A 22,046-nucleotide genomic window follows, 5' to 3' on the forward strand; every position below is an offset into this window, starting at 1 on the left:
GGTCTCACCCTCAGTGACCACCCTCATGTTCTCACAGTGGCAGACCCTGCTAGGGTCTCACTGGTTTGAAGATAGACTTGAATAAAATAATAACTCTAAAGCAGGCCACTATAAGACAAACTAAAAATAGTGTAAGAACAGAAGTAAATGAGAAGGTCTTATATTTCTGTCTAATTTCAAACTGAAATTTATGGAGTGCAAAGAGAAACTCAAGGCAGATTTCACTGTTCAGAGCTACTGGTTTAAGAACAACAATAACAAAAAAAAAAAAAACCAAACCCAAAACCTGACGTGTTGAATCCTTGTATAAAAAAAGGAACTTGTTGTTCTGAAATCCCTAAGCCATGTATGTGATATAAATGCATACTCTGGCAAAAAATAATTAGATCAGGCATAAAGATCTAAGCTGAATAATACATATTAAAGCCACAAATGTGTCATATTTAAAAAACCAAAACAAAACAAAAACCCCAAAACACAGCAAAGGAAATATCAGAGGGTTCTTTATGTTTTGAATCCTTTTCTTGACTTCAGAAATATTCATTATAATTCATTTTCTAGTTATATTGACATTGTTCAAGACAACAAAACCAAATTACATAGTAGGATGGCAAACAAAATAGCTTGGAGTACTAATGCTACAATTCCAGTTATTTTTTTATGACTTTCAGCTGAGTCCAAAGGCTGTAAGCACTGTTAAAAGGTATCAACTGGTAGAAAATGAATTATGAATGTACTTTTAGTGGAGAATATTAAACTTCAGCAGTTTTTAATATAGAACAAAGAGTATTGAAAAGTATTATCATTGTGGATGCCAACAAAAGACAGACATTTAAAGGACCTGAAAACAGTACATGACTAAAAAGTTCTGTGGGTTTGCTTAAGATGAGAGAGACTTTTGTTGCTTTTCAGGAGTGAAAGCCAGTAATCCTTCATAGAGCTTAAAGTAGACAGAATTTTAGAGGCAATATTTTTACTGGGAGAGTTTTTTAACTTAAATTGATTTTTTTCATGCTAAATTGTTTTGGTTCTGAGCATCATCTGTAGTTTATCTGCTAGTCAGCCTTGGTCAAGCCCCTTGGGATTAAGATTGTATTGATCTTCCTGAGGGATTTCCTTGCACTATAGGGTGAATTGCTGTTTAAACAATAAGTACTTTTAAAAATATGTTCCCTGCAGTGAGGGAAAAGTGATTAAGACTAAAAACTCAACAGCTATTGTTAGAATTTGCAAGCATTCATTGCTATGACTGTAATTAAAATCCTGAATGATAATCAAGCTTTTTAGGCCAAGTCATGCCATCCATAAAAAAAACAAATACCAATTTATTCCAAAAACATTGTCTTCAGCACATTTTGTTGTTTATCAAAACAAATACCGATGTAAATGCTGTGTTGATTTTGTTAATTATATTTCCACCAATATACCAGACAACATTCTTGCAGAATATTAATCGCTTTATGTAAATTAGGGAAGGGGTTTCGGAATAACTTTGCTGCTGCAAACCATTAATCTGCTTTGTGGTGTAAAGACACCCAATTTCAATTGATTTCAGGATGATAATCCTAGTTACTATCATCATTAACAGATCCTTCAGAAGGGAATGTGTAGCTCATGGCTCGCAAGGCTCTTATTTTCAAATGTTGAGATGGACCTCATTCAACAAATACTTCAAGGTTCCAGTCACAACCAATTCTCACTCTCACTTTCAGGCTTTTAGCAGTCCTGTACTCACAGGACTCATTCAGTCATGTTTGTCATGCCCTTTCCCACTCACCATACACCAGTAACTTTTTTTTCTATGCCAAGATGAATGGGTGACAAAAACACAATCCAGCGAACAGTTCTTTTACTCTCTGAGAAACAGTTTTTATTTTTTCACTGGGCCTGTCTGTAGGCATTTATCTAGTAGGCTTATGGGCTGGCATTCATTTAGCCCATCAAATTTGCAATGGTGAGGGGAGATTTTCAAGGGTCCATTCCCTGTTCCCAGACCGAAGTATTCCTAAATGGCTTTGTTTAAACATCAGCAGAAAATGTCAGATTATTTTTCCTTGAACAGGTTATTTTCTGGGATTATTTTTGGACTATTCCTGGCTGAAAAATTAATTTTGCCCTTACTACTATTTCTTAGCATGCAAAAAAATCCTGAGCATGCAAAGAATAGCAGAAGGAAGCATTGCTAATCCTGATAATAGTACAAACAGCACTAATAATCTTAGAAATCCTGAAGCCATCTGCTTTTGGGTTGTCATCTGTTGTTGAAGGCCTCTCTGTTTCGGGATCTGCTGAACTGGAGGTTCCTGGAGCTCCACTCACAGCCCTGCCTACCTCCTGGCATGGGAACTGGATGTTCTCTGTGGTTGATAGTGGATGAACTTCCTTGAGGGGATGTAATGATGGAATGGTCCTTGTTTTTTGGTTGGTTCTCACAAAGGTCATTCATTATCTCACAAAGTCGTTAGTGTTTAAGGAGAAAGTGTGTCACTAGCCCAGCATGTTCCAAAGCAAAAGACCAGGGGTGGAGATTCTGTTTTCAGATGGATAAAACAGAGATAAAATGTAAAAAAACCTACAAAACCATCTCTGTACCTATTTGTTAGTATTTTCAATAAGGAGGCAAACTGTACCCTTGGTTTCATTTCAGTCACAGTTGAAAACAGATTTTAGCTATATTGTGCATTTCAATAGAATAACCTGCAGATGCTTCATCTTAATAACTGTACCCTTGGTTTTATAAACAGTGTCTTGAAGATTACGTGATTCTCTAAATAGGAAATGCTGTGAGATCAACTTGGAGGTTTTTTTTCAAACACATAAAAATTATAATCTAGCTATTAATGTTTGTTTAAATAATACAAATGCCTTCAGAACAAATTAAAAATCTTGTCTTAGTTTCTAGAAGTAACTTCATATAAGTAAAGTAGGTATATATTGCATTTTAAAAACTTTTTTTCCCTAAAACTATTACAGTTATATTACAAAAGTTATTTATCTCTGACAGGAAAGAAATAACAGCCTATTCTCACACGTTTTAGGTTAATCATTCCAAGTTCAAAGGTGTATAAAGCTAGATGGATAAGTTGTAGAGAAGTTGTTATCAGGTTTGTACTTTCCTTCAACATAGTAATAACGTTTGTTGCATAAGATTTGGTGGAAAGTAAGTCTTCCTAATGAAACTTTTTTTTCTTTGAAGTGTCTATATTACATAGTAATGTACTTGATTAAATAAATCTACCAAGGTGCTGAGAAAAAATTGAAGTAGAAAATTCTTCCAAACAAGCTGTCAGGAAGGTGTTGTACAGCCTTCTACATATAGTAAGCTTGTGCAACAATGACTTGAAAAAGAGCAAAGGTCTCCTGAAGCATGAGACAGAGACTTCTGTTTGGCTTTTAAAAATAGGCCAGGTTGGAGGAGGCACAGAAACCCTGACAGCTTACAGAAAAGCAGGAGCCTGTTTTAGGGAGAAAGAATCCCAAGGAGTAGAAGTTAATGTATTGATGCTTAACATCCTCTGCCAAAGCCAGGACAAGGGACAGTTGGGTTGTGTTTACACCGTAAACAGTGGAACAGCTGAAAGGCTGGATTTATTAGCTCAGCCATGAGCTGTTCACAGAGCTTTGTGTTCAGCATATTGTGTTGTGAGTTCAGCAGAACAGAGCACATTAATTCTGTGTGATGATAATGAACTCTCAGAGCAGGGCATGAATGAGATGAGGGGAACCATGGGACACACAGTAATGGTTTCATAAGCATGCTACCATTTCCTGGGTCTGCATTATGTTTCATAAAGACATTAAAATTGTTTGTTTCTAAACAGTTTTCTAAACTGAACAAATCCATTTAAACATAAGCTAGCTCTCTGCTGTTAAAACATAATAATAACAACCCTATTGGTCCCTCTTAAAATAAAGTTGTAACATTTATAAATCTCTTGCTACTTAACGCTTCCCACAGCATGAAGAGTACTGACAGTCAATTAAAATGCTGCAGGAGGAATTAACCATAGGAGCAGATGAACCAAACAGATGAAAGACGTGTAATTATTATTTCTTATCTAGGAAATACTGCTTCAAACAAAATATATTTAAAAGAAGCATCACTGAGATGTTTACATGGAGGGAAAATTTATAGGTTCCTTAAACGACTGACTTTTTATTTCTTAGAATTGCAAATAAGGCCTCCAACTGTTTGATTCCACTTGGAAGCTAATTCTCTTTCAGCAATTCAGTAACAGATACCAGCAAAATAATTTTCAGTATCTATTTAAGCAATACCAGACTTAAATACCTCTCTTCTTCATGAAGATGTTTCCAAACTCTAAATTATAATGAGGACATAAGTTTCATATAAAATAAATTACTTCTGTCTTTTGGTGAATAAGGAAACACAGCTACATTTTTACCCTTTTTCAATTACTACCGTTTTTATCTGACTTTGAATGCATAGAGCCAAATACCTAAGGCTGTTAAGCGATTGTGCACTTTACCTTACCAGAGTAACATACCAAGACAAATTTGCAAAATTCTGAGATGAGGCACTTTACTGGTGGAACTTCATCAACATAATTACCTGAGCTTTATAATACCAGCCAAATTCTCACTGGGAAGAACTTATAGATAAAGAAGCTATAGATAAAGAAGCTTGAGTAAAAAATAATTGCAGACAGTGGAAAGCCATGGAAGATCATTTTAATTCCTCATATCCTTGAAGTATGAAAAAAAGTGATAGAACACCAGTCTTTTAAACTGCAAATTGCCATTTATTAATCTCCTTTATTAGGACAAAAGTGAGTGTGAGCAGAAACTCATGCAGTAGTTAGAGTGAAATCTTTTGTTAATGGCTAGATTAGAAGCTTCCCTCTTTTCTATACCTTAGCCTTGATTTTTATTTTTTTACGGTACATATTCGCTGAAAGGGAGACACTGTTTACTGAAATACTTCTTGTAAGAATGGCGTTAGTACTAACCCCCTAGATAACTATATTTTATACTATAAATAGCTGTAGTCTTGCTAGAGAGCTCTTAATGGCTTAAAACCCCCACAATTTTAGGATGAGAATAAGTATCCAAGAGCCAATGATAATTGTTGTAACTTGCTGTTAAAGCATTTAGTGTCTTTAGTAGGTTACATCATGGCATGCCTTATGCATTTTATCTCATTCCTTGCAGGGGATTTTATGTTACTAGGAATCAAAATGGAGATAGAGAGTAGTTTTATCTCCTATATTTTCTAGTTCTACCATAATGTCTTTATGTGTAAGTCTTGAAAATGTTTGTGACCAAATAAATGAGCTCTTGCACTATGCATAGTTAGAAACCTCAATTTGTGTACAGCTTTTCTAGTGCAGTAAAGTCAGAGTTCAAAAATTATTTTAAATTGGTATATTAAAAAATATCTGTCATCAAACTGTGTCAGCAATACTGCATTCGTTTTCATGGCCCTTTTTTCTGACTATCTCAATATTTCATAATGCATTAGGATTTAAAGGAACTCAGTTTTAAGCTTTTTATGGTCATGTGCTTAGTATTTTTAGACAAATACTCAAGTTAGACTTCATAACTTAATTACTGAAATAACTTATTTGAAGCATGACCCGAGTTTACTTCTATATATGAATTTTATATGAAAGGATTAAGACTGGCCTTTGGAAAGCAATCACAGTTCTCTTATTAAGACACCATTCCTTTCTACAGGCAGCTTTGATCTGCTATTTTCTAAAACCATGCAGTTTTTTCTTTCTTTAATAGAGGTTTTGTGCTGTACTTAGGAAACTAAGTGATATATTAAATTTCTTCCTTAACATTTAGTGAAAGATTATAGTCCATACAAGATGAATAAACAGCCAAATATGAATAACTTAAAATAACTCAGAATAACTGAGTAAAAGATAAATAATAAATGCTGTGCTTCACATGGTAAAAATATATCTGTCAGCAAAGAACAAAATTTCTGAACTACTGAAAACCATGTTTCAAAAAAAGCCTGCAGACATTTTCAAGAGTTATGCAGAATTATTTCTTACGTATTTTCTACCTCTGCTCAACTTTACAATATTTATTCTTCCCAACACTGTCACATAGTTTGATACTCATTGCCAATCACTCTCCTCACCTCCATTCACTTCGGTCATACCAAATGGTTTACCATCATCAGGAGTTTGTAAAACTGCGCAGAAAACGTTAGGATTCTGTCCCGGCTCTCTGCTCCTCTGAAAGCAGTTGGTTCCCATTGAGGAGCAGCTACAAAGAAGGAAAGATTCTGCTGATACAGAGAATGAGCCAGGTAAGTGGAGAAAGACAGTAAAATGAAAATGTTACAGTAGTACAGCCAGGCATGTTGAGGGAAGTGATATCCTGTGTGGTTTGGAATGACAAGGTTTTGAGCCAGGGGCGTGGAAGGGATTTATTTAAAGTCTGAATAAAAAATAGTTAGTGGAATACTGAGAAGAAGGAACTAGTTTAAATAGTTAGGGGAGAGAAAATGTATCACCACGATTTTCACCTCACGAAGCATTCAAATGTGTTTAAGCTGAAGTCCCACTGAATAGTTATGTATATAAAATGAAAAAGCACTTTGGTGACTTACTGATGTGTGGATTTAGTCAACATTCAAAAATGTCACATGGACAAATTTCTTCTTCTTTTGTCTTCCAAAACAAGAATGGAAATTAAAATAAGATCTAATCATATTTCAGATTATTTGAATAGGGTATCCTCACAAGTACAGAAGTTCTTAGCCATCGTAGATTATTTACCTGCCACAAGTTATCTTGCATGCTCTAAACCATTATCTTTGACCATCACTAGCTCCCTGTTTAATGAACAATATCATACAATTCGCTTGCTGTATTACATGAGTAGCTTCAATATGCTGCTGGTATCTCTAGAGACTTACTGTGTGTTATATCAGCTCTCACAAGTTGATAACAGTGTCACATGTTCTTTTCCATTTTGATGTAGTGTAATACAAGCTGTTATACAAGTTTCCATGTCTCAGGCTTTTTGACACAGTACATTTATTTTATAAATCTAAGGATGCTGATATGCCAAAAATGAAACAGAGAAATGTTGACAGCATGAACAGTGGGTATTATAAGGGGGGAAAAAAAGCAAAAATTGGAATTGAAAGAGCATATTCGATTATAATATACAAGTTTTTAGTATCTGATTTTTTAAAAAACATTTTTATAAAGTTAAGATACTTAAATCCCTTACACTAAAAGCTGAAATGTTTGCGTTACAGTTTGCTTTTCACTTTGGATTTTGCTGGTGGGTGGGAGGGGTTGACATTCATATGAGACAGTAAAGCCACGCCAAATCCTATGGTACTAGGTTGCCCGTAAGAGTCATAAACTGTTTTGGTCTCCCAAACAGGTGACCTGAAGTAGTCCAAAGAACAGGGTGAACATTTTGCTCTAGTAGAAACTTTGATCATTTAAAATGTGACATTGTCTAGCTATTTTCTACAATATTGATAAACCAGACTCTGCTGATATGTGTCTGAGATAAGACATAAAGAGAGAGAAGTCTCCATACCTCAGTCTGAACCATGTTGTACCACATTGCTTCCCTCTGCAAGACTGCAAACCAGGTAGACTATTGGTTTTTTTACAATTCTTATGCTCATAAAAGTAAAAATAAATGGGGGAAAAAATTAAAAATCTTTTTAGAGAAAACATTCTCATCCCTAATTTTGGTAAATGTGTAGCAGTGGTTATTAAAGGTTGCCGATTGAAAATCGGACATTTTAGTATCTATTGAAAAGTCATCTTTTTGCTGTTATTTTCATATGTCTTTCTATACCTTATTTTATCAAAATTTCATTTTAGCTATTATTCCATAGCTGACCCTGCTTTGACTGGAAGGTTGGGCTAGATGGGCCACGACCTCCAGAGGACCCTTCTAGCCTGATTTATTCCATGATTCTACATAGTTACACATGTACTAGCAGAGATCCATGAAAAACACTGTGACAATCCAGGGTTGCCCTGAGAAACAAGACCTGCAGGATTGCTGCAGTTAATGGGGTTTATCCCTTTCTCAGTGACTTTTGAATCCACTCATTTATGAATATTGTTATTGTTTAACAGTAAAGTTTACAAAGAGCCTTAAAAATGCTGTAATCTTTAATCATGCTTTATCTTCTTATTTTATTTGTACTGATCCAACACTGGCTTTCTTTAAATTGAGTTGCGGAGCAAAGTTAGCCCACTGCTTAGTTCAGAGAATGTCACATATTTAAGGATTTCTAGAGTTTCGTCAAAACTAAGCAGACTGCTGCTTTAAGACACTGAAATATTTTTGGTGCATATTTTTGCAGGTTATTTATAGTATAGTTATTTGCAGTATACATTCCACAGCATTTGAGAGAAGGTGCTATGTTGGATTTGCATACAGGGAAAAACAACAGTGTCGGCCAGACTATCTGCTGCTATAACAGATGCACATATGTATTCTTTGGTAAGAGAAAGTGAGAGGGATGCCAATTCTTCTATCCCATTGACCTTGTGCAGTGAGCCTGATCTAGATTATGTTATACCAATCATCATACACTTGGATGTGGTTGTAAATATAATATGACATACAGATTTTGATGGAGCTGATTTCCCCTGCTGGGTATTTACACTTCAGTCTGTGGGCTAAATTTGGGGGCCTTTCTGTCTAAAAATTCTCTACACTGAATATGCAGTGGGGAGAGAGAGAGAGGAAAAAACCCCAGAACTCCTCCAAGGGATGGTGTTACTAGATATTATTATTCCTTGGACGTTTTCCATGTAATTTATAGTATCTTCAGCTAGCTAATGGAACAAAACTGACACCGTCTTATTATTTGACAAGATAATTATCCTGCATGTAGTAAACAAGGTTTTATGTAGAGACTTCATATTTTAAGAGAAACAGAAGCAAATAATCCTGTTCCTTTTTTGAGCAAAACATTGAAATGTTGCACGCTTTAGATTACGCGATTTTATTTCTTGATATTGAAGTCAAATAATTAAATCCTGACTCATCTGGTTGTTTTAAAAACTTATTGCATCGAACTCTTAAATATAGCTGCTGAATACATAGTTACCCTAAGGATTACTTTATCCTTGTATATTCGGTGGCAAAGTAGGTACTGCTAAACTCTGCAAAATGGGTGTTGCTCAGTTTAGTTCAACATGAAGTGGTAGGGTGCCATGACAATTTAGCATCACCAAGTACTTTTAAAAATATTTTAGATATATCATTATTGGACAGTACAGGATGATGTCTTCTAAGGTAGTTTATTTTGTACCTGTATGATAGCACCATATTGTAAAAAGAGTTTAGCTGGGAATTTTATAATAGCTCTATGTCACATATATGTATTTTATGTGGAGATTACTCATGTTTTCTGTATCCCAGGAGTAACTCGTTTCTTGTTCTCAGAGACTGACATCTGTGGATTCAGTTGTTTCACATATCCTGGCATAACTGCCTATTTAGACCTTCTATCTTTACAGAGAGTGTCATTGGCTCCACACAGGTTTAAATCATTTATGTCTCATCAGAACAGACGGAGTGTTAAGGAACCTTGCTTTGTGTGGCTGTAATTGTGTTACCAGGCAGATTCCAAATGGAAAATGGTCAATTCCCAAGAGTTAGACAGATAGTTACTCAGTTCTTGTTTCCCTGCCTCAGAGTATGCTCACATGAACACAGAAGGCTTATTAGATATATTTGCAAATATTGATACTTAAAATGATACATTATCTTGCTCTGCACTGAGTGTTTTCTGAGGGGTATTTTTTGTTGGTTAGTTTTTTGACAGTAAAGCCCTTAGTGTAAGTAAAAGTGCTATGTTCTTGTTACAGCCTGAAATTGTTCTGATTTTAGCAAAAATAGTTAAATCTCTTACTTAATTGTAGGACTAAAACTACATTAGCTGTTTTTCAGTAGGTGGAACAATGTATCTACCCACAATTAATAGTAGAAATAATTAACTGTTTAAAAATAAACAACCAGACTGGTGGTTCTTGAACCTAAACCTTATAGTTATCCATGCAGTATTTATAATTAAGTGGATTACAAACTTCTTCATCCCCTTGATATTCCCAAACTTCTTCCTCAAGCCTGATCCAATGGTGGTGACTTCCACTGCATAAGAGAGTTAGGCATGATGAGTGCTTTTTATTGACACTGCCAGCAAGGTTGTGGGTTTTTTTTAAATGAACTCTGCTAGAGAAATTTATCTGAATCTGATCTCTCACTTTACATAGCCATATGAATAGTTAGCTGTCATCACTACCTACATAGCTTTAACATACCCAGCATTTAAAAAAAAATGATAGATCTAATTATGTATAAATGTCATGAAACTTGGAAGTAACCTGATTATTTTCCTCATGTATATAACTTTTCCCTTTTTTAACTCCTTCCTCCCTGCCAAGCCATTTTGACTTATCTTTCTACTGCACTTTTTATTGACTACTTCAGCATCCTTTTCATTTATAGATGTGATGGAACTCTGATACAAGTTGGCAATAGAGGCTGAGTCGACACTTTAGAGCAGTTCCTGAGGCACTCCCCATGCTGCTCTCTAGGCACGCTCTGCTGCATCCTGCGTCCGCATGGGAGGAAACCATGCGGTGCCCTGCTCTATTGTGCGCTCGGGTTTCCTTTCAGAGGAACAGTTGGAAAATGAGCCAGTACTATAATGCTCCCGTCAGACCCCCAGTGTGCGCAGTGGGCAGGTTCAGAGCTGCAGGACTCTCAGTTCAGCTTTAGAGCTGCCGCCAGGATGTGTGTCTTGGAGCCAGGGCTGCTGAGCTCACTGCAGAGCATCCGCGCCCTGCAGAATCGGGGCATACGCAGGGATCCAGCCATAGGACTCGGGGAACTCCTCCCAGTCCTCCCAGTATTGCACAGTGAAGCATAACGAATTACAGAAATAAAAACAAAGCTACTGAGAACATCTTTAATGCTTTCTGATGTGATTGTATCTCCCAGCTGATTTGTGTAATTTCTTTGTCCTTTTCTCTTTCAACAAAACCAAGCTTAAATTGCTTCTGCTCTTGAGCCCTGCTCTTCAGTTCTGTTGCATTCTTGCTATTTTACTGTCACATTTAGCTGCATCAACCATGGTCATTTTAGCATTCTTGATGTTATCACACTTTATGAATGAGATACTTTTAAACTGTTTTTTCCTTGCTGAGGAGACACTTTATAAAGATCCACTTCCTCTGTTCATGCATAATAAATTAAAGCCTACTTCAGAAATGTTCTAACCCTTTAGGCATGTGAGTACACTATCTCACTGAATCCTTCTTGATGAAGTCATTTATTTATCTCTCTTATAAATTAAGGAAATGGTGAGGAACACATGGTACTGTAGTTTAAACCAAGTAGTGTGAGGGAAAAGATACGAACATTCAACAATGGAGACAGGACAGGAGGTATACAAAGACAAGCACCCAGTTGTGTGCACAATTGCAATCATGCTGATTATTTTCCTAGTGTATTGCTTCTTCCTGGCTTGCAATTTTTTTTATGTACTCTTGATACCAGACATTGGAGGACATATTCACTTTGCCTAGCTTTATGAACCTTTTGAGTGCAATTCAGAAAAATGTGACTAATTTAGTTGCCCTAAATCACCCTCTGGAGGAGCCTCTCTTTTCCACTGAGGCATCTAGAGAGTTTTGTTTCATATTATTGGTATCTGGACTTAAACAGTGTGAATATTCCATATAATGTACTTCTCTCTCTTTCCCGCTGTGTTTTCAGATAAGCCTGGAAAGCATCAGTCAGACTGAAGGCATTACTACAATTCCAGTATTATTTTCTTGAATTAAAACTCAAGGATACTGGAGTCCAAAACATAATGCAACTCTAATTGCAGCAGCTATGATTTCTAACATTCATTTTCATCTTTGAGAAAGTTTTGGTTTGTTGTCTTCTGTTTTTTTTATCAAAGTGGAGGAAAAAAAAAAAAAGATATGGCTGAAGGGAGGGTTGTTACTACATTCCTCTGTATAAGGACTTACTGTTCTGTTCATTTCAATAGTAATATTATGTAAAAAATATATCAATAGTTTAAAAGTATATATTTTGTCATCACTGATACAGGCAGCTTTATTACCTGTAATGAAGGCATTCTTGATATTTACTGTCTGTATAGTCAAGTATTTTGAGGTTAAAAATGCAGAGTTCAGAGCACAATCTTATTCTCTACCCACAGACAAGTTTGAGGAGTATGTTTCCTCTTCTTTTCATGGGCTACCAAAAGCACTGCTCCACCCCTTGTCCGAGCACTGGCAGGCTCAGAGGTGACACCCTTCGCAGAGGTGTGCTCTGCCCTTTTATCTACAGAGACGCCTAGAAGATTTTGACTCAATCATTGGTGTTTCTCCGCAGGCTGTAAAAAGCAGCAAACTCAACTGTTACAATATTTCTAAGATGTATTGTTTCCGTGATAAGGTCATGGTTTTCCTATGAGTTATTCCAAAGGCTCAAAAAATAAACATGCAAATGATATGTCAAGATAGGAACCAAATTAAGCTTTTTATCCTACCTTTAAGAAGTTTGAATTGGAAGTAGCCAACTTTCAGATAATGGCACAATGCTGCAAAAGGATCTTGAGCTGAGGAAGGCTTTAAAAGAAAAGAATTGCCAACACACGAGTATGTTTTCCCACATTTCAGTGACAGATTATTTCAGAGAACTCTCTAGCCTATTTCCTATTTCCTTTGCCCTTGGGCTGCTGAGTAATATTTGCATTTTTCTCTTAAGCAGCATATCTCCCCTCTGGATGGAAATTTCTGATAAATGTTTTCCCTTCAACTTCCTTCAGCATCTACATTAAACAACGCCTTTGCCAAGGATCGTTTCCTGAGGTCTCCACTTTCTGCTTTCTGAACAACATGTAGCCTCAAGATTGTGCCCTGCCTGCCCACTACCACTGTGTGTTATTTAGGATTACAGGAAATTTTCCAGTCACTAAATACAATTATTTCAGAAATCACTCCAGAAACTGTTACCTTACTATTCTGTGGGGGCTAACTAATTTTAACTTTAATTTAATTTTAATTCAATTTTAATTTAATCTTTTAACTAATCCTATAATAATGAAAAATCAGTGGTAATTTTGGAACTAACAATGGAGATACTTAAATTGAAAATGCTGAAACAGGATGGCATCAGAAAGAAAATTCCACTTAATTTTTATTGCGCGCTTCCAGTTTGGTTGGAGGTGTGTTCAATCAGGGTACAGTGATGTGAAAATTTATCCAACAAGTTTTGATTCCTTAAATACTGTGCTGTATAGATTTTAGCATTAGCGTTCACAACTACATTTCTCCATGAGAATACAATGGCACTTTTCCCTTGCTTCCTATGTGAGGGCTGTAATTGTGGTATGCTGTGTAAAGTGTGTGTGGGGGCGGAGCGTGTGTGTGTGTGTGTGTGTTCAGAATCTGAGGTGATTTTAATAGAAATGTGATAGAACACTGTGTGTGCCTCTGACTTTTTAAAATCTGTTTCCTTAAATGTATTCTGGATTAACACAGCCAGGTGAGAAAGGTAAATGTAGCCTTGAATTTCATTCCTGCTTTCTGCGAAGCATATATAAAAAAGAAAATCAGCTAACCCTTGGTCAAGCTCAGAGTGCCAGATACCTTAGTTTAAGTTAAGATTATCAGACACAAAAATGGACTATAAAAGCTTACTGTAATTTATAAATTTTTTTTCCCTAAAATTGCATCAAAAAACCTAGAGAGATGAGGAATCTTTCTTTTCATCATTCATTCTAAAGCTTCATGCGTAAACTGAATTTTGCAACAGAAAATTCTCAGAGAAGTTAGCAAGAAAAGTTAAGTGACCTTTAAGTTTATAGCGTACTTAGCATGAAACTGCAGGCCAGGTTTTGCCGTCATCACATTATACAGTAAATTGCCCAGGAAAAAATATATGTAGCCATGGGACTGTGTAAGCCATGAGAATGTGAAAGAATGCAGTTTTCAAGTAAAATTACTAAATACCTTCACAAATTTGTCCAGAAATCTTAAGCCTCGTGAAATGATAAAGATTTCCTACAAGGTAGTTGCAAAGCTGAGAAATAATAATTCTTGAGAGATACAGCAGGACTTACTTTTTTGTAAACTAAGAATATCCTCTGAGCATCAAGATAAAGCACGTGATAAAATACTAGATATTTTATGCGGCAGTATTGGTAAGCAATTCGTATTTTAGGAATCCAGCGAACACATTAAGATGAATTATATGAGGTTGTTTGATAATGGCTTTCATTTAGTTTATAGAATAATATTCTCCAATACACCACCATTTCTGGTCTGCTGAAACAATTTTCTGTTTAGGCTCATCCTTTAAGTGCAATTGTTTAATTATTTTGTTTTTACAACATTTAAAATTTAGGTTTTTATGTCCACATTTCAATGGCAGCTAACGATTCATTAGGCCTTTCTGTGAAAACAAAATTAGTGAGTTATATTCATATTGGAATGAACTTTAAATTTAAAAATCTTTTAAAGCAGTCCTTTCAAGACAACATATAAAAGATTGCTCTTTAATCTGATACATAAAAATTTGTTAGCTTAAATTCTCTCCAAAATATACTTCATATGTAACACTAAGGTAGATCTTGCCTGTGCTGTAATATTCACCGAAAAGGCCTATCTTGAAAAGTGGGGTTTTTTTTCTAAAAAACAAGTAATGCTTTCAGAGTAACTTCGTACTTTTCCTAAATTTCTCTTCTGCTAATAACCACAGTTTGACACCTGATGAATGCTAATCTGTGCTGTTAGATACAATTCTGCATACATTGCACAAGTATTCAACTGTCAGCAATTCAGTTTATGATGAAACTTGCATCATTTCCCCATACAGAAAAAAAAAAAAAAAAAGTATTTCCTTTTAAATGTGGTCTATGGGTACATTTTTCACTGAAGAGTTTTACAAAGAATTATACCTCATGTAATGTATTTTAGCTCATATTCTGATGCATGTATTCCCCCAAACTGTTGTGGAAAATGTTAAAAAAAACCCTGTAGTGCTGGCTAACCAGGAATTATTTTTAAATCTTAGCAATTTATCCTGAAAGACTATGTAATCAATATTAGGTAGCACTGTGAGCCTGCTGCTTTATTACCTTTTTTATTCAAGTGTAGAAAGATAAAGTATTGATTTTTGTTTGGTTTGTGTGCTGTAAAAACAAAGGAGAAATGTCATTTTTTAATATCAAGGGTGTATGCCCACTCTTTTATTGATTTTAAATTAAGTAAAACTTATGTAAGGCAATAGTTGAAATTGCTTTGGGGAAAAATAAATGTCATTGGAAAAAAAAAATATCAAGCTATACCATTAAAAAAAAAATTTATAGCAAGTTCATCTCTCTGGCTGAGCTTTTAGAAAATCTTTTGCCATTAGATTCATAGTAGTGCAGTATAGATAATATTGCACAAACCTGAACATCAGTACAGATTGACACTTCAAAGAAGAACAGTACAGTTCTCCATTTTTGTGGTTCACTGTGTTTTGGGGTTTTTTTCAGTGTTTTCAAAGACTTATTTCTTTTGGATATTGAGTTTGGAGATAGCCACCAACTTACATATGACCAGTAAAAACAACAAGGATGCTCCTGTTCCCTTGTCTTCACAGCGTAACACCTACATGTTCATCACTGTTCATCTTCAGTTCCCTAAATGATTGTCTAATCTTGTGGGCTATCTTTTGTTATCTCTGCTACCAGTAGTTAGCTGTTTTTTGGTTTTTTTTCGGTCTTCAGAATGCTTTTGATCCTGAAAACAGCAAGAAGCTTCTTCCATTGGAGACTCCACAGACTCTTCTACGACACTCCTCTTTATTTAACAGTATTTTTTTTCTCAAGGGCTAAATAAATGCTTCTTGTTGTAATTTAAGCCCTGATTTATTGGTAATCCTCTATGTATTTCTAGATTACTCCATTTTTTCTTCATGGAAGTGTTTGAGACCTAAAGATATCTTCTCTTTTTTAGCCTAGAGTAAATCAGATTCTTGCAGTCTTTTTTTGCATGTGTTTTTTCTCACTTATGAGATACTGCAGACCTGAATCATCTCACTGCTGTCCTCTAGACATTCTCCGTGTCCCTCCTGAAACACAATATCCAAAATCGTTCCTGCAAAAGCTTTACTGAGTAGGCTGGGGGAATTACATTGGGTCTTGATTCTGTACTGATGCCTGTCTACCTGAATATACTGTTTATCCATCTCACAGCAGTATGTTAAACGTGTTTTATGCACCCTACGCAAAAGGAGTTAGAACTGCATTTTAGATTCTCAGGTTGGGAGAATACAATACATTACAACTGACTTTTCTAAGAAACAAACCTGAGATTTCATACTTGCTCTATCCCAGTTTTTTCCCAGTATTAATATATTTTAACATTTTTTTTATTTGCTAGTTAAAGCAAATTTTTGGCATTTATAAAGGCCATTTGGTTGAATATTTCATGCCTTGTAGGACTAAGCTCTTGAACTTTTAACAGAAGGAAGCCACCTGCTGATGAGAGATAGAAAGTAATGTTCTGGTATAAATGCTTTATAGTAGGGACAGCTCTATAGTAGAGATAATGTACAGGAAGAAATTCCATATTTAAGTGCATTTGGAAGTAAGTTTGTTATATCTATGCTACAGTGTTTGATACGGTCTTCAAGCATATTGATGTACTGTGAGTTCAGTTTTTAGTAAATGAGATGTGGCATATATTTTCTATGCAGTAGAGCTGGGCACTACTGCAAATCTGAAGTGTTCGGCAATGAAGTGCAGTCAGACCAGAACCTTTAAAAAATGAGAAATATTTTATAGACCTTTAGTTCTGAATTTGTATTTTCCTCCCTTTCTTTTAACAGTGCGCTTCGGAAATGTAGCGTTTTTAAATGACCAGCGAGGAGTCTCTGTAATCCCAAAATGCTAAGAAATTTAGCCACTATTACTACTGAGGTGCTGTAAAACTTAAGAATTAGAAACGTGGGTGGAGATTCTAATATATATAGTTTTATAGAGAGAGATACATAGATACTGAGATATATACATACACACTGTTTAGAGTTCTTAAGCTTCACAGTTACTCACCTTTATATATATATATATGAGTGAAGAAACCTCTATAGAAATACTGAGATAGATTCAAATAGTCAGATTTGGGACTACAGGAAAAGTAATCCCATAGCTTTTAATTTCTTCCTATTTTTCTGACCATATGCTCTCTGCCCAGCAAATTCAGGTCATCTAATGAGGCTTTCAAACTAATTTACAAGTTGTTGTATTCTTTCTCTAGATGGTGATCAAAAACTCGCTCTGGTGTCAACTGGGTAGAAATTAGCATCTGCCATCTGTCTTCAGTGTGATAGTGATCATCACATTGCTTATGTGGGGAAAAAAAATATCCCGTGTATGTATTGGTAGATACAATTGGATTTCATTTCTTTCTAGCAGTATTAGGAATGTGAAAATTAGAGATTAAGATAGCCTGTGAATAGAGAACATTTATTTTTAATGTTTAAGTTGTCTCTTTTGTTGAAACACTAAATGAAAATTTTATCATGAAAAATTATCAGTAGTGTCTTGTCATAACATAATGCTCTGCGAACTATTTTCTGTTATTTCCCATGTTGCTATTCTGATACATTTATAAGCTTCTCCATCATCTTGGCATACTTAATTAAAAAATTATTTCCCCAAATGATTTTTCAACTTTAGGTAAATTTGTACATGTCCATCAAAATTGATGAAAAATTGAAAAAAATATAATCACTTTATGGTAATAGCCTGACAACCACTTTATGATGCAAGGCCATGCACGTGTAAGAATGTTTGAAGAAAGACTTGAGTTATTAAGATAACGTAAGGGAATGGGTGAGAATTGCAGCAAGAGAAGGAAGGAAGCTTCAAGGCAGCCTGATGAGGAAGGAGATTAATTTTTAGACAACAGGCACAGGGACAGTAATATGTTGTGTGCAGGGAAATGGCTTCTTTGTGTCTTGCTATTATAATATTGCTGTTACATTCAGAAAAATGGGTCTTTTTATATCATCATTAATAAATAGGTTCAAAGCCTGTCATCAGTTGCCTGTCTAATCACAGTAAGTTGCTGGATTGTGAATTTTGTTTGTTAATGAGAGGCATACCCTGAAAGGTAAGGGGTTTACAGATTCCAGACTACCTTTTTATGTGTAAGTGACCTAATTTATGAAACAGTAATAGTGATTATAAAACAAAATGTTTTTTCCCCCAGCTATTCTGTGTCTCAAAACCATCTCTGAGTGCTATGAAAGAAATACAACCTGGTTAAATCTGTAGTGGGTGGAACCTGATGTACTTTTCAGTCTTGATGTAATACCACATCTATGGTATGGCCCATGCTGTAAAGCAGCATTTTACATGTAGTCAGTAGCTTAGAACATGGTAAAGCACTGTGAAGCGGGCAGTACAATAAGCTATCTTTTCTGAATTTGCATTAGCAGAATTTCATAGCTTACAATTTTTTTTTTTTGAATGAATGAATGTTCTAGAAGCATGGGGTTTTGTCATATTGCAGTGTGAATAAACATGGGTTACAAAGGTTTTACCCCTTTTGAATAGATAGAAATAATATTCTGGGAGTTCACAGAATCTAAGAATAAAAAGCAGAAAGTTATAAAATAACAAGTTCCTGTAATGTGAAAAATTAATCATTTCTACAACAGCATGACTGGGTAAGCTGCCATGGCAACTATTGCAAAAGATACATTTCCTGATAAAATTTCCCCTCAAATTAAAGATGCATTTAGGAAGTGTTTGCTTCAGAACCATATTATCTAAATATATGTATTTCAGTACCAGTCATCAACATGCTTCAATTCCACCGTTACAGGACGCTTTATGAATTCAGACGTTTCTTCTGTGCTACTTCAGTTTGAGATTTTCATATGGTCAAATTCCGATGGATACCCTGTTTAATTCTAAGGAAAGAAATGGTTTAAATAAGGAAGAGACATTTTTTATGTTAATTTCTGCTTCTGCCGTGGCACTGTTTCCTATTTTATTGCTCAGTAACAACATATAGCTTTTCTAGCTAATTTTCTCACCTCTAATACTGACATAGTGTTATTTAGCAACTTGGGGATGGTGGTACCAGTCAGCCCAAATAATACGTAATTGAATGGTACTCTTAAAAATCTCACATAGGAAAGTAACCTTATACATCTTTTTATTGGAAATGTATGAAGGCGAAGAGGATTTATTCTTACGTTTTAAACCTCTCTGCTTTGTATCAGAAATATTGCTGCACTTGGTGTGATTTTACTCATTTAGGCACTATCCGGGACTGTGTGCCTAAATAAAACCGTTGTGGGCTTTGATTCTAGGGTTGGTTCATAGATGTTTTTTAATTTTTAACTGAAGGGGTCCCTCTGCTGGATCATTTTATAATTCACTGCACAAGTTTGGGGAGGGCTGTTATGTTTGAAATATAAGTGTAGCATTCATAATATGCAGCACTTCCATAATCATGAAAATAAATACCATTACACAGTGAATGCAGCTGTCTTCATGTGATTTTAGAAATTAGTTTTATGAGACATTTGCAAGAAAAAGATTGCTTTTTCTAATGATATTTTAATGACATATAAAACACAATATAACTATATTTGAAGACAATGATAAGGAGGATAATATCCCTCTTTTAAGTACTTATGCCTTTTTGGCTTTTTGAAAAAAAAAAAATGTATTGGAAGCAGAATGCCAAGATAAAAAAATTTACCCAAGTGAAGTAATGTCCCTGACTTTGTTTAGAGCCTAATTCCATTTGTCATTTAGATTGCCTATAAATGTCAAAGATATTTAGACGCGTAATGTGAAATTTTAATGTTTAGTAATATTCTGTATATTTTTTATGAATATGAGAAGTCTGTTCTGAATTTGAATATTGGCACTGAGCTGGGATTTTTAAGATGTAGGTTCAGTTTTAGGTGGTTTAGATCAGAATTTCTGTAAAAAGCAGTGAAACACCAATAATAATGCTTGAAATGCTTACATAGATAGGTAACACTTCAATAACATAAGAATTTCAATTGACTTCTTTGCCTGTTTCATAGTTTCCTGGTACCATATTAAGAATTTGAACACAACTCCTTTTAATGGAAACTGTTACCTTCAAATAATTACTTTTATTGAAAAATAGGATTATGGAAATTTGAATTAATCACATAGCAATTTCATATTGTGTATGATAAGGATTCAAGTAATTATTTTTATTTATTTATTTAGCTCAGCAAATTGAGCCTTAATTGCTTTGACTCATACATATTTGGCCAGTAATAAAAGTGGTACAGTTCTAAAAAAAAATTATGTCCTGTTCTGGCTCAGTCCACAAAGGTCATTGGGACAATCATACACTATCCTTCTGTAAAGACTTAGCCTCCTCTAACCAGGTCCTCTAATCACTGTCCATTCAACACGACAGCCCATTATGTTACAAACCTGCCAGTCTCTGAGGGAGCACGTGGAGCTGGGTGTATTCAAGACACCTAATGCCTGGCTTCATCTCTGGGTCCTGCAGCTGTGGCTTTATACAGTTTACTTGTCAGAATGACTGCTGCTTTCTCAGCAAATAATCCCTCCCCAACTATCACTCTTTTCTTTGGAGATTTGACGTAGAGTATCAGGAGTGTGTCAGATACATACAATTATATCCATCTCCACTGATGAGAGAATACTCACAGTGAACACATTCATCAGAGCTTGGGAGTCTCTTCAGATAACGGGTTGGCTCAGGTCAGAAGTTTTTTGAGTAGCAGTTCCTTCACATCGAGATATTCAGACTCTGTTATGTCCACAGTGTATGTGAGATTGTCCTGAATAACCACGTAGATATAATCAGAGACATTTCCACTGTCATGTATTACTAAACTAATAAGGAAAAGCAAGTTCATTCTAGTCTGCTGAGAAGCAACAAAGCTGCGAGTGTAGCATGTCACCAGTGAAGCCCACTTCCAATCAATTCACGTACTCATCTCTTCCAGCTCTCTTGTGAGCAGTTTCAACCTGAACATGAGGAGAGAGCTCCCACAAACAGAGCCAGCTGGCAATAAATTTGTTTGCTCCCAGGACCAAAAGAAAGGGTCACATTATTTTGCTAAAAAACAGGGTCAGGAATCTCTATCAGATGCCATTCTGGTTGAAAAGCTTTGAAAAATTTCTGTATGCTTTTCCATTGATTCTCTCTCTTTTGCAGAATGTATGAAACATGTAGAAAGTGAGGGTGCATGTGACTATTAACAGGTTTTGTTTCTCATTACCATTTTTGTTTTCCAGATCTGTGAGGGTCCTGACCCAAGAGTCAAAATGTGCTGTTACTTTACAAAACTCTAGTGCACAAAGTCAATTTTTCTCCCCAATCTGGATGACTGGTGTCTAAAACCCCAGACATAAAAAGATTTCTTTATCAAAGGGGATTTCTTTTTCAGATATAGCACAAAGTATTGTAGGTTTATCCTTTATTCTTCCTGACTTTATTATCCCAATTATTATTGACTCCAATCCAGATTAGGACATACAAAGCCAAGAACTTGAATTTAGGCTATAGAACATTTCAGCATCTGTGCTTTTTACCAGACTGCTGTGTGTGCTTACAGATAGCACCACAGTTGTGTTTTATGCTGTCAGATGTTTTCCCATTCTATTTCTATAAAAGTGCTGGCTGTGGAGCATCAAAATTTAAATCAGCTTGTTAGCTCTTCACATGGCAAGAAAGGTGAAAGCAAAAATGGATTAACTCAGCAGCAGAGTAGAGGAGCTGTTTGAGTGGTTTGGATGATTCTGTTATCCAGATATTATTGCATAGAGTAAATAACCTGCCAGAGCACATGGAGATGCAGCAATCTCGCTTCCAGCCTGCTCTCCAGCAGTTTTCTGCTGGGTGAAGACCATCACCTCTGTATGTTTCTGCTCTGGGTTTCCTATAAAAATAAAGGTCAAGAGAAGGTTCAGGTTGGACGGAAATACCACTATACTGACGAGTATGTGCCATTATCTCAGCTATTTAGAT

General features: G+C 35.5%; 1 protein-coding gene across 1 annotated transcript in view; it reads right to left on the reverse strand.

Moving 5' to 3' along the window:
• The window catches only part of KLHL4 (kelch like family member 4), a 103,155-nt gene extending 82,311 nt beyond the window's left edge, over nucleotides 1-20,844 (reverse strand). The window contains exon 1 of the mRNA XM_026848455.1: nucleotides 20,720-20,844. Coding sequence (XP_026704256.1) covers nucleotides 20,720-20,730 — 11 coding nt within the window. The 5' untranslated portion in view covers nucleotides 20,731-20,844. The remainder of the gene's footprint in view (nucleotides 1-20,719) is intronic.
• Between the last annotated feature and the right edge of the window lie 1,202 nt (nucleotides 20,845-22,046).

The sequence above is a fragment of the Athene cunicularia genome (genome assembly GCF_003259725.1).
Source record: "Athene cunicularia isolate RWA chromosome 4 unlocalized genomic scaffold, athCun1 chr4_part3, whole genome shotgun sequence".
Lineage (NCBI taxonomy): Eukaryota > Metazoa > Chordata > Aves > Strigiformes > Strigidae > Athene > Athene cunicularia.